General features: G+C 37.4%; 1 protein-coding gene across 1 annotated transcript; it reads right to left on the reverse strand.

Moving 5' to 3' along the window:
• Window positions 1-11,177: 11,177 nt before the first annotated feature.
• On the reverse strand, window positions 11,178-12,395 carry LOC149072561 (potassium channel toxin alpha-KTx 30.3-like). The gene is made up of 3 exons (XM_089247383.1): window positions 12,310-12,395; window positions 12,054-12,129; window positions 11,178-11,413 (listed from the first exon to the last, which is right to left on the reverse strand). Exons 2-3 carry the CDS (start codon window positions 12,106-12,108, stop codon window positions 11,304-11,306), a joined length of 165 nt encoding a protein of 54 aa, XP_089103509.1. The 5' UTR covers window positions 12,109-12,129; window positions 12,310-12,395; the 3' UTR covers window positions 11,178-11,303.
• Between the last annotated feature and the right edge of the window lie 1,070 nt (window positions 12,396-13,465).

A 13,465-nucleotide genomic window follows, 5' to 3' on the forward strand; every position in this document is an offset into this window, starting at 1 on the left:
GCACTGACCGATGCCCCGAACTCCGAGCCAGACAGGAGCGCAAATGTTAACCTTTCATCTCTCCTTCAATATTAAAAGGGGGCGCCAAAATGCGTGCTTGCCCCGGCTGACCACGCATGTCGTTGTGGCCGTGTACATCAGTATGTATGTTGCAGGGTTTAAGGTACACACAGGGCCGCAGCTGGATACTTTTTTAACTGGAGCTAGCAAGCTTTTATCGTCCCCGTATAAGGAAAGGTTAGAAGGAGTGGTGTTAAAGGGGCAATTCGGCACCCCCTCTAGTTCAGCACTCGATACAGTGGACCCGCTCTCCCTAGTTGTGGCTTTGTGTGTGTATGTAAATTAAAAACTGCTTGAAAAGAACGGTAGGTGTGAAAATTTTCTTAGTGCACTCTTCTATATTACCCGCATACAACGTTTTGCCTAGATCAGCGGTTCTCAATCTTTTTTGACCCACGGAGCCCTTTCCAGTATATAATTTCTATGGCGGAGCCCCGTAGGCCTATTTTTTATTTATTCATAAAAGTTACCGATTTATTTTTATTCAAAAATATTAATAATTATTTTTTTCAAATTTACTGGTTCTTTTTTTATTTTCCTCGAGGGCCGCGGAGCCCTTGGGAGTTCACACGGAGCACCGGTTGAGAACCGCTGGCCTAGATGGTTTTTTTTTCATTGCAAAAACAACAGATAGACAGCCACATTCATATACGATACAAAAATAAATAACAAAGAGACAATAATGAAAGCAAAACACACACAATGCAGCTCTTAGGGACGTATTTCCTCCCCGGTGCATACTTAGGCTTTTAATAAATGTTTCAAAAGTTTGATATGGAGAATTTGCAAATATAAAAATATATTCCTTCAGATGTCTGATTATTTTTACTTCTAATTTTTTATGAATTTATTATAAATGGTTGGGCCCCGTGGTAATTTGTACTCTTTTGGAAGAGGTAACTAATTGGTATTTTGCTAAAACGTTATAATCGGGATCCAATGCATTTCATTCAAGTGTTCTAAAATATACATCTCGGTTTTAGCGTAATCACGTTAGTTTATGAATGTCATTATAACCGAGTTTCAATGTATGATCATGTAGGAAAGCAAAGAAATTTCACTAGTTAGAAAAATTTAATTTTTTTCTTCATTGGTTTTTTTTATTGTTATCAGTGCAAAAGCGCCAAACAAAGAATTAGTTTCCGTCGCATGGAACTTCACCATACAGTTCCTCGAATTTGTCTTCTCCTCTCATTTTTTTATGGCAGCCTGAGAAGGAGAGCAATTCCTTTGTCCAGTGCATCCGAAATCCCATCACCCTCCTTGTCAAACCACTTAATAGACAATGGAAGAGAGCAACCGCAGGTCCAGCCGAACCGTCATCAGGGAGCTCAAGCCTTTGCAATACATGATGGCAGCTTTCCGGTTATCCCAACCGTCCCAAAAAATGTGGATTTTCTCGGTTGAAAAAACCGCGCTCAGCGGTTGCAGTTGTATCTGTGCGTTGACAGAATAAAACTATAGATGATGCCTTCCCCCCCAACCTCAACCGCGTGCAACCGCGCCGTAGTCAGGTCCCAGCCTAACCTTGGTTTTCCCCCGTCACCTTTTCTCCCGACCTTCGACTTTTCGGCCTTGCGATTGGTGGCGGAGGGGTCACGAGGTCGCCCCGTCACGCCCTCTCGATGAAACCGCGCGAAAAAATGATGACTCATCCCTGGGAGGAAGAGAGAGCAAAATGGCCAAAAGTCGTGTTGAAACAAGATTATGAAAAATCTGGACTTTGCATTGGAAATTTGAATTTTTGCTGAATTTACGGATCGAAAAATTTTGAATTCGAGTACTTAATTTTATTTCCCGTCGAAAGAGACCATTCGCAGTACCGACGAACAGGGTTAAGTGGGCCAAAAGAGGGATTTAATTTTCGCACGTGGTTATACAATACCCGGCGCTAATTAAGGGCATTAATTAGCGTGGGAGTTTCTATCAGGTGGGATTTACATACAGGAGGATGAGGAAACAGAAAAATTGTGACGTAGGAATTTGTTAGAATGACATAAAAATGATATTTTTCATCACTTTCCTTGAATATCTGATCCAAATAATAATGATGATGCTAATTAGTGATTATGTGGCGTGTTTTGTGTGGGGTTTACATCATATGATGGGGAAAATTATGTGTGTAGGTGTGAATTTTTAAATTTCAAAATATTACATAAAAAAAACATAATAAATAACAATCGAGTAATTAATGACTGTAGTATTTGTTTTTACATGTGGGCCACATATTCGAATAGGGAGTATTTAAATGTGCATGATGAATGAGTGTAATAAATAATAATCACAAAATAATGACACTACACCTTCCATTTTTCCCGTTCTCCATAACAAGGATGTGATGCAGTCACTCCTATTTCTTTCTACTCAGTGAATGAATCGCAAACTTCTGAAATGGTTTTTCTGCACGATTTTCTTCAACCGTCTATCTTGACGATTTGTAGTCGCTGGCTTATGACCACTATTACCACGATTATTCTGAAAACTACTGTTGCTTAAAATTTTACTTACACTTGCTTTTCGGGCAATTTCCTGTTGAGTTAGGCCTTCTTCCCGTAGCCTCACTGAAAAGTTTGGTAGAAATCGGAACGTCTTTCTTTCTGCTCATTTTCAACGTATAACTAACTGAAACCTGCCTATACTAGCAGGTATTTATAATAGTAGCACATGTGCAATAGAAAATTTTATGCTAATTTTGCCCTCAGCGTCAACCAATAAAAAATATTCACAAATATTCTAATATTTTGAAAGTTGTTTTTTTTTCCTCTCTAGATTATTTTAATTTTGTGAATGATTACAACATTTTTTTTAAATATCCTATATTGATTTTGAGTGAAGGTGTGAATAATATATGGAATTTTCAAGTCTTCAGAACAGCCATTTTTTTTCATTCATTAAGGCTGGTATTACACTATAAAAGTTTGGTAAAAGTCCTTTTATAAAACTTGAAAAATGTAGCAAATAAGGCCACCGGTTGCATTTTCTAGAATGTAACCAATAACCTTATTGGTTAGATTTTTCCAGTTTTATAAAAGAGATTTTATCAAACTTTTATAGTGTAATGCCGGCCTTAAACTGTTTATTTTTCAAGATATCATTTATTTTAAAACATCACAAACATACATTTTTCACTATATTCAAATTTTTTTGAATTGGAGTTGTATGCTTCTTTAGTGTTTGTAGACTAATGGAAAAGAAATTTTCTCTGTACGTATTCGGGGGGGGGGGGCTAGAAATTTTAGGTACACATATGTGTACCTCAGGATTCAAATGAGTAGACACACCCGTAGTCAAATGAATAGTTAGATGTATACTTATTATTTACAATTTAAAAACACATCATTATATGACATTAATTCACAACAGGCATCAGAAATTGACATGTGTTAGCTTTACTTTACAGTGCTAATTATCAAATGGAGCAATATATATATGATACTACCAAAGCTCGAAATTGGCCAATTCGCGATGGGACTGGCCACTTCGCGAATAGGCCAATTTCATTAAATATTGACCCGGCCAATGTCCTCTCTAGAGTGACCTAGAGAGTGTAAAAACATGTGAATGACCTAGAGGGTGTGAAAACATGTGAATGACCTAGAGGGTGTGAAAACATGTGAATGACCTAGAGGGTGTGAAAACATGTGAATGACCTAGAGGGTGTGAAAACATGTGAATGACCTAGAGGGTGTGAAAACATGTGAATGACCAAAACAGTAATCTAGAGAGTGTGAAAGCATGTCAATAACCAATAGAGTGATATAGAGCAGTGGTTCTCAATCTTTGGAAGCCCGCGGCCCGGTTTCATTTATTTTTGTAAGTGGAAGGCCCGATCAAACACACGATTAACGGAACATGAATGGGGGAAAAGGAAACGGCAGATCAGTGGCGCCCCGGTATGAATGATGTCACTGCCCGGTGGTTGAGAAACACTGATATAGAGCGTGTGCCCCCAAGCTTATGAATGACCAAAACTGTGTTATAGTTTGCGTACAAGCATGTGATGACAAAATAATGAATTAGGGCATTTGTAAACGTGTAAATGATCAAAGGAGTGCCCCAGCATGAAACCATGTCAGTGAGTACCCAAAAGAGTGACCTTAGCGTGTGCAAGCATGTGAGTGACTAAAACAGTGTGCAAGCATGTGAATAACTAACAGAGTGACTTATTGAATGTGAGCAGTGAACAAAAGAGGTACTAGGAAACACGGGTATTTTTGTAGGAATGGTGTGATGCCAAGCTGGTTATAGCATAGGGTGGCGAATTCTAGTAGTCAAGAGTAGTCAGGAAAATGAGCCTAAAATGGGAGAAGGGCAGCAACATGGTCACCGGAAGTCAAAAATGTTTGGTATTGCTGGAGCAATGAGCACATAATGTTCACTTGGATATGTTTGAAGACCATACGTTACACATTCAACAAAAATGTCCCGTTTTTGGTAAATCGCCCATCGCTTGAACTGAGGGTGAATGAGCTATATTTGAATGATGATTGGTGTGTGTGTGTGTATTGCTGAGCAAATACCATTCAAATGATTGGTGTTGCTTTAGCAACATGAGCACATATGTTCCGGCGTTCCTGGGCGGCCAAACCGTAAATGCTTCTCTGAAAACACTATGTGTTCACGATCTTGGTAAATATTACAAATTCAAGTAATCATCGTCGAAAAAACGGGGCAAATGTATACAGAAAATGGGAACAACCAAAATTAAGGAACATCCCGTAATACGGGACACAAATGGTTCGTCAAATTGTTTCAGACATTTTACTGGTCCTTGGGTTCAGAGAGGTTGAGAAACGCATATCTACGGCATAATTGATGACTTTGATATGTTTTCCAAAAAAATATATATATATATTCTTGAAGCATTTTCGAGCTTTTTATAAGCTTATTTTCATCTTTTGTTTGTCTTGTTCTTAGCTGGTCCAAGAAATTTCGTGTGATGGTCGCCATTGAAATACCTAAAAATTACGGATACATTGTTCTACTGGGTGCATCTTCCTACTATATGTTCACCTACCATATTATACAAATAAGGAAAGCTAGAATGGTGCGTAAGTTCAGGGTATATGGTAGCAGCTTTTAATTTTGTAACTATCTTTAATGATACATGGTGTCCTGTAAGTCCTGATTCGGCCTTTATCTCATCAATCGTTTGTAGTAGAGGTATGGCTGTAATTTAAAAAGATGCATAAAACGTGTTCAGCACAGGGCCGCTCTTACCAGACTCGGGGTACGGTGCAAAAACAATAGCGGGCCCAGTTGCGTCTCAAGAATTTCGGGGTACCAAAAATGTTTATGGCCCCCTTTTGTTCCGATTTTATATATTTTGTTGAGGGACAAGCGCGGATCCGTGGTGGAAGATCGCTCCAATATACGTAGAGTCGAATAATATGGGGAGAATTTTTCTGCCCCGTGAAATACGGAATGATCCGATGCATGTACATGATTAGTCGCTTCTCCAACATATCACCCTAGATCCCACACCACCTCCGCTCCATTCACAGCTGAATATGTCTGCCTCGGCTTCATTCGTTGAAGATGTCTGCCTCAGCTTCATTCACAGCTGAAGATATTCACTTCGGCTTCGTTCGCTGCTGAAGATATCTTCCTTGGCTCATTTGCAGCTGAAGATGCCTAACCCCACTATACATTCATAGCTGAATACGTATACTTTTGCTCCATTCGAATCTGAAGATGTCTGTCTCCGCTTCATTTACAGCTGAAGATGCCTGCCTCCATTCCATTCGCAGCCGAAGATGTTTGCCTTCACTAATACGCTGATGCGGGGGGGGGGGCGATGGGAACCAATGCCCCTTCCCGTGATCGAAATAATACAGGAAAATTTTTCTGTCCCGCAAAATACAGCACGACCAAACGAACTTGGATCTGCGCCTGATTAGAGAAGGGAATCGGCATCTATAATTTCAGACTATGCAGGAATGCTGCGAAATATCCGTAGAAAAAAATTTTGAACTCCCAACTGAATGCAAATTAACACAAAAATTGATGAAAATTCAGCGCTGAAGGTAATTTTAAACTAATAAGAGAAACATTTCCCGGAACACTAATGAAAATTTTGAGAATTGATGAGTTGAAAATAATTGAAAAAAAATGAAAAATCCAATGAAGAAAATTCAGAATCAATGGAAGAAATAATTCCAGAGCCGACACAAAAATTTAAAATTAATGTAAGAAATAATTCAAAAATCGATGAAAATTCGGAATTAATGACAGAAATAATTACAAAATCGATGAAAATTCAGAACTAACGGGAAAAAAATTCCAGCATTAATGAATATTAAAAATTAATGAAATTAATAATTCCGGAATTGATGTGAATTTAGAATTAACGGTATGAAAAAATTCCAGAATTAATGCAAGAAATAATTTAAGAATTGGTGATATATAGCCTCTAATAATTACCGTCTGTGAGCCTCACAAAGCGTGAGGCCTGGTGCGCCCGCACCTGTTGCACACCCCAGAGGCCGCCCTGGTTCATCATAAGATAAAAAATTTGAATTTTCATACTGTCCCCCCCCCCCCCCCCCCGCGTCCTATTCCAATTAGAAAGTTGTTACCGTGTCTCTTCTGAGGCCAACAAAAAAAAATTCAACATGTTTAAGTGCGATATTCACTGAAATATTTGAATTCAAAAATCGGAGAAAAGTTGGAAAAGGCGTCATTTAAGCATTACGTCAGCATCGATAGGGGGGGGGGGGTACTCAAGCGCTCTAAAACTGCCACACTCAAGGGATCTCTAAATGTACCACGGACCACTTAAAGTTCTGGAACTGTGTCGTGGGTCGCTTAAGTGATCTCTGAATGTGCCGCGGGCCTACTTGAGTGATCTCTGAATGTACCGCGGGCCTACTTGAGTGATCTGAAAATGTGCTACGAGCCGCTTAAATGATTTGAAATTGTGCCACGGGTTACTTAAGCGATCAGTAAAAATGCGCAGCTTAGTTCATTTTCACAAAATTAGGTTCGAAGGGGCAGGCCACATCAGATAACCCCCGGAGCCAAGGGTCCCGGTCCGCGGGGCCAAGGGTTTGGCATAAATGGTTTAGAGTTCTTCATATAGCATTGAAATTAACAGAAATTGGTTATAGTAACATATGAAGGTATTTTCTTCCGAAATTTTAATGTTTTAATAAAATATTTCTTGATCATCGGGGGGGAGGGGGAGAGCTGACGAAATTTTGCTGACGGGGGGGGGGGAGGTTGGTCAAAAAAGGCAAAAAAAATTTCCTGACGTAATACTTGAACGGCCTCAGAGAACAGCAAAAATGAGGGGAAGAAGCATTGTCCGTTCGTTTGTGCTCTTTATGTTCTTTCCCCTACTCTTCTCAGTTTTTTGGAATTCAAATATCTCAGCGAATAATGCACTTAGAAACGCGTAATTTGTTTTGTTCGCCTCAGAAAAGACAGGACAACAACTGTCTAATTAGAGGTTGAAGGACGGGGACAGTATAAAAATTTGGACCTTTCATTTCATGACACAATGTAGTTTTACTCTCGAAAAACTGGTATAGATTGATTTTTTTACACATTCTGAGCATTTTTCGAACTAGACTTGCCACGAATTAGGCCTTACAAGACGCTCCGTATAGGGGTCTTTTAAGTAAATTCATTCTTCATTTTTAATTAAATTCATTCCTCATTTTTAAGTAAATTCCATTTTTAATTAAATTCATTCTTCATTTTTAATTAAATTCATTCTTCACTTTTAATTAAATTCATTCTTCACTTTTAATTAAATTCATTCTTCATTTTTAATTAAATTCATTCCTCATTTTTAATTAAATTCATTCTTCATTTTTAAGTAAATTCCATTTTTAAGTAAATTCCATTTTTAATTAAATTCATTCTTCATTTTTAAGTAAATTCATTCTTCATTTTTAAGTAAATTCATTCTTCATTTTTAAGTAAATTCATTCTTCATTTTTAAGTAAATTCATTCTTCATTTTTAAGTAAATTCATTCTTCATTTTTAAGTAAATTCATTCTTCATTTTTAAGTAAATTCATTCTTCATTTTTAAGTAAATTCATTCTTCATTTTTAAGTAAATTCATTCTTCATTTTTAAGTAAATTCCTTTATTAACTATAGTTAATTCTTTTTAATCAATTATTTCTTTTATTAAATCTGAAATTTGTCCCGATAACTCTGAAATTAATTATTAATCAATTTCTAAATTTTCAATTTTTCAAGTATTACAATTAACAATTCTGAAATTACAATTAACAATTTTGGAATTACTCTTGACAATTCGGAAATTATTTCCACTAGTATCTGCAATTATTTCTTTCAATAATTGTGTAAGTATTTTTTCATTAATTATGAAATTATGTCTTAGGCCGGAGATTACACTATAAACGTTTTGTAAAAGTGCTTGTATAAAATTTGAAAAATACAACGAATATAAGCTGATCGGTTACATTCAAGCTAATGCAACCGATCAGTTTATTGGTTGTATTTTTCAAGTTTTATAAAAGGAGTTTTAGAAAACTTTTATAGTGGCCTAAGGCCGGGGTTACACTATAAAAGTTTTGTAAAAGCTCTTTGATAAAACTTGAAAAATTCAACCAATGAGATCACCACCGCATTTGCTCGAATGTAACCGACGAGCTTATTGGTTGAATTTTTCGTTTTATAAAAGATTTTTTATCAAAATTTTATAGTGTAATCCCGGCCTCAGGCTGGAATTACACTATAAAAGGTTGATAAAAGCTCTTTTATAAAACTTAAAAAATGCAGCCAATAAGATTATCGGTTGGATTTGTGCGAATGTAATAGGTACGACTACTGGTTGCATTTTTCAAGTTCTATAAAAGAACTTTTATCAAACTTTTATAGCGTTAGGCCGGCATTACACTATAAAAAAGTTCTTTTATAAAACTTGGAAATGCAACCAATAAGATCATCGGTTGCATTTGCTCGAATGTAACAATATGCGTATTGGTTGGATTTTTTAAGTGTTATAAAAGAGCTATTATGAAACTTGAATAATTTAACCAACAAAGTTATCGGTTACATTGGAAAAAATGCAACCGATAGTCTTATTGGTTGAATTTTTCAAGTTTTATAAATGTAATTTTATCAAACTTTTATAGTGTAATCCCGGCCCTACATTAGGTGTTTTGTAGCATTTCTATAAATTCTGTAATTATGGGCCACAGGCTGAAGACCCCTGCTGTATAGTATTGTAAAGTCATCGTCTAGTTTTAGTACCAAAATTTAATTTAAGAATTTATTGCATGATCGTAAATTCATATCTTTGCCAAATTTTACTTCTCATACCATTCATCTTTTATAGGCTGGCATGACCAAGGAGCTTGTTCATTTGGAAGAAGCATATGACAATTTGTAAGTTACTCAAAATTTGCATTTTCGGTAATTCTAGTATGTTACTTCAAAGATAAAAAAAAATTACCACGCGCGCGTTTATTATACATTTTTAAACCATCCGTATGTGGCTACCGTAGTTTCTTTTGCATGCGAAGCCACCCAGAGCCGCCCTTACGGGTGTGCGACAGGTGTGGTCGCACCGGTCCCCTCGTTTCTGGGAGCAGCAGTTACGGTAATAATTTCTTTCATAAATTCTGAATTTTTCCATCGATTCTGGAATTTTTTCATAATTCTGAATTTTCATCTAGAAATAGATAATTTTGGGATTATATTCCTTTGATGAATTCTGAATTTTGCATCCATTCTGGAATTCTGAATTTTCATGGGTGTTGGAATTATTTCTTTTATTTATGGAATTATTTATTGGTTGTATTTGGCAATTGTACTTACATTTGACAGTTTTCTGTGGTAAATGGCAACTTTTTATTTATGTCGTTAAGACAATTTTTTTCGGGTATAATTCGCCATTTTACTTGCTTCTGATAAATTGTTTTGGGAACAATTCGCGCTTTTACTCGCATTTGAAACGTTTGTCTGTAATACACAACTTTACTTGAATTCGAGTTTTTGGCTGTAAATGGCAACGTTACTTGCGTTTTACAATTTTTTGGCTGCAATTGGAAACTTCAATTCGACAGTTTGTTTGGCTGTAATTCGCAACTTTACTTTTTTTGACATTTACGTACAATTCGCACAACTTTACTTAATTTGACAATTTTTCAGCTGCAATTGGAAAAAACTACAGTCGGTCCCGCTTATAACGTTTTCCAAAAAACTGTCATAAAAAACGTTGTAAGCGGGAAATCTTAACGAGAATTTGTTAGAGTTGAGACCACTCTATTTGTCTCAACTTGAGCCCATTTGTTTTTTATTATGAAAATAAGTCGTACTAAGCGGGAAAACATAAGTGGGAACGTTATAAGCGGGATCGACTGTATACTACTTTACCGCTTACCAACATATCGCCATACGGCAATTTCCAACCAGTAAGTTAGGTGGGAGAGGAAGTACCATCCATCGGTGGTCGCCCCAAGCCGGGTAGGTAAAGCACTTGCTTCTGAAGTTCTATGCCCGGATTCGAATCCATGGACCTTGATGGCGACTATACTGTCATTTGCATTTTTTTTTCTCCGATAATTGGTGATAACTCTTATAGCAGGGCCGTCTTAAGAACATCATGGGGCCCCCGGGCCAAGAGATTTTTCTGAGACTCTACCTGGAAAATTCTCGAAAAATTCAACTACTTCTCGTTTTTCTGAGGCCTCCGGGCCCATGCATTAAGACGCGGCATTGCCTTTTGGATCCCAATTTTTCGTTTCCGTATTTTCATTAAAGAAATATGTTCTGCTCAGGTATTTATAGTATTGTTTGTATTGATAATTTTTTACCGGAACACCTTTTGCTACCCAGATGGGACCCTTCGGCATGGCCCCCACATGGGGGGGGGGGCTGACAGAGCTCTAGCCCTGGGGCCCGGGACGACTATCATCATTTTTTTGCTTTTTCACGCTATAAATTAATTACAGAAGGGGCCCGTTAAAAGTCTGACCGAGGGGCCCGCAAAAGATCCCCCCCAGCCTAAAGGCCCCGCTACAGGATGTGGGGCCATGCCCCTCGGTGGGTCGCATTCGTACCATGGGTCGGAAGTTGTGCACCCCCCGTTCTTCACCATAACGAAAAACAAAAAAAAGAGCCAAAACGTTTTTTTTTTTTAAATGCTTTTTAATTACACTCCATATTAGACAAATTTGCAATGTCTTTTGATGAGTGGTCGGAATCCCTTTTCATGGTACATATATAGAATACATATACGATGAATGTCAGGATGTGAGGCGCTATTCGCAGTTGCAAACGTCACCGAAGCAATCAATCGCCACCTTGCCACTTTTTTGACAAAACTTCCAGCAATCGCTGCATCTAGTATCCCTGCCGTCGGGATCAGCACCTAAGTCAATGCGGAAAAAAAAATGTGCATGAGAATAATAGAATTTATTCATGTTATCAATATTACGAATTATATACAGGGTGTCCTGTAAGTCCTAACGCGGCCAAACGGGATAACACTAATTATCGCAAAAAAATTTCAAGTGCAAGTAAAGTTGCCAAATATAGCTAAAAAAATTGTCACAGACAAGTAAAGTTGCGCATTACAGGCAGTGCCGTCTTAAGGCATGGGCCCACCCGGGCGCGGCCCGGGGTAGGGCCCCTGGTAGGGCCTCAGAAAAATCACTTGGCCCGGGGGCCCACGATGCTCTTAAGACGACTCTGATTACAGCCAAAAAATGTCAGTCATATATAAAGCATTGAAAATATAATCTTTATTTTTGTTGTCTTTGTGGATGAGGGAAAAAACGGGACATTTTATGAAAAAAAGGTCGAGACGACGAAAATTACTGAAATGTCCAGTAAAATTACAGGTCATATGGTCACTCCCACAAATTTCTGGCCCGGGAGTGGCAAAATTTCCGCATATCTGGCCGCGAACCGAAAAGGTTGAGCGCCGCTACTGTGAATGAAATTCAATATGGGAACAACGTTAATTCATTGAATAATTAATATTTCGAATTAATTAAAATTTAACTTACGGCTGGCAATTAGCATCACCAACATGATTAAGCTCCAAAAAAACGCAATGTTCATTCTTCGTGATTCTTGTCTATTCTACAAGACGAGTAAATAAAATATAACTACAAATAAATATTTGTGGGATAATACATACAGAATAAAACTCAAAATTATACAGAATAAAATCCAGAAAATTTCATTCACTATACCGTATGACTATCTCTATAAGTGGATATATTTTTATGTAACGTAAGAGAGAAAATAATTATTACTTACAATTGAGCAAAACACAATCAGGCTAAGCACTTTGTTCAGCTGGAGAGTCAAATGCAGCTGAATCAAATTGAGTAATTGAATTTCATTTCTCGTCGCTCACTTTTATAGGGAAGTAATGAATGGAGAACTTGTGCAAGGTAATTTGTCTATTTCGTAGGAGAAATTGTGTTAATGGGCTATTATATTTTGCCAAGGTTGCAATCACTTTCCACAATAACCATTGTCTATTATTTTAGAGAAGAATGCGTCGCATCATCTACGTATTTGCTAATCGTCATTAACATTCGCAATACTACAACAGCTTATGAGTGTGTGGAAATGTCATTGTAAAAGCCAAAGGTTCGCGTAAAAATATTATAACATTAAGATAATAAGGAATTAACAAGAATTAACGAATAATTGAAACAGTCAAACTCTGTTACAACAATCTCAGTTGTAACGATACCCCGGCTATAAAGTGAATAACATTATTGTAAGAAAAAATTTTTTTTTTCTTTTTCCTTGTGGGTCAAAGTTGTTGTTTCCCTATTATAATAAGCGCTGTTTCGATACAAGCTGGTGTCACATGCGTGACGTCATTGTTCAAACAGAACCGAGAGCGCCCGCTTTGCTACCGCGTTAATTATAATAGTTAATCGCTGTGCTGCCCATTTTATGGAATAATTTCCAAAATTATTGTCATTATTGTCATTAGTACAGGGAAGTTATAAATAAACTGACACTACTCAGACGTAGGTAGCTCCCATTCTGATGGAGGTACAGGGTGGGCAAAAAGTCCGTGTAGAAATTTTAAAAATTCATAAAAACCGAAAAAATAACCGAAATTAAAAACGGTTTGCAGGGTTAGCATCGCTAGGTCACGGAAATTTTTTTAAAACGGGGAAATATAACTCACAAACAGCGGATAGGTGGCGCTGACGTGCACAAGTCAAAGAAAAGATATGCAAATAACGAACAGAATTCCTCCAAATAGTTTATTACAGCAGTATGTGTTCCACATGACCACCATCACAGGGGATAGCACATTGCAGGCGAGTCACAAATTCAGCAACGGCAGAGGCCCACATACACGGTTTACAACGGTGAATTGGCAGTGGATTAGGAGCGCAAGTTCTTATAACCGTCTCATTTGCATATTTCCATTAAAGTCGCTCGT

The sequence above is a fragment of the Pholcus phalangioides genome, unplaced genomic scaffold (genome assembly GCF_987345545.1).
Source record: "Pholcus phalangioides strain wild (caught in Gottingen) unplaced genomic scaffold, Ppha-v1.0 ptg000017l_1, whole genome shotgun sequence".
Classification (NCBI taxonomy): Eukaryota; Metazoa; Arthropoda; class Arachnida; order Araneae; family Pholcidae; genus Pholcus; species Pholcus phalangioides.

Coding starts and splice junctions, on each gene's coding strand:
- LOC149072561 (XM_089247383.1), bottom strand. CDS start 12,108: ATGAACATTGCGTTTTTTTGGAGCTTAATCATGTTGGTGATGCTAATT. Junction 11,414..12,053: donor GGTGATGCTAATTGCCAGCC/GTAAGTTAAATT, acceptor GCATTGACTTAG/GTGCTGATCCCGACGGCAGG.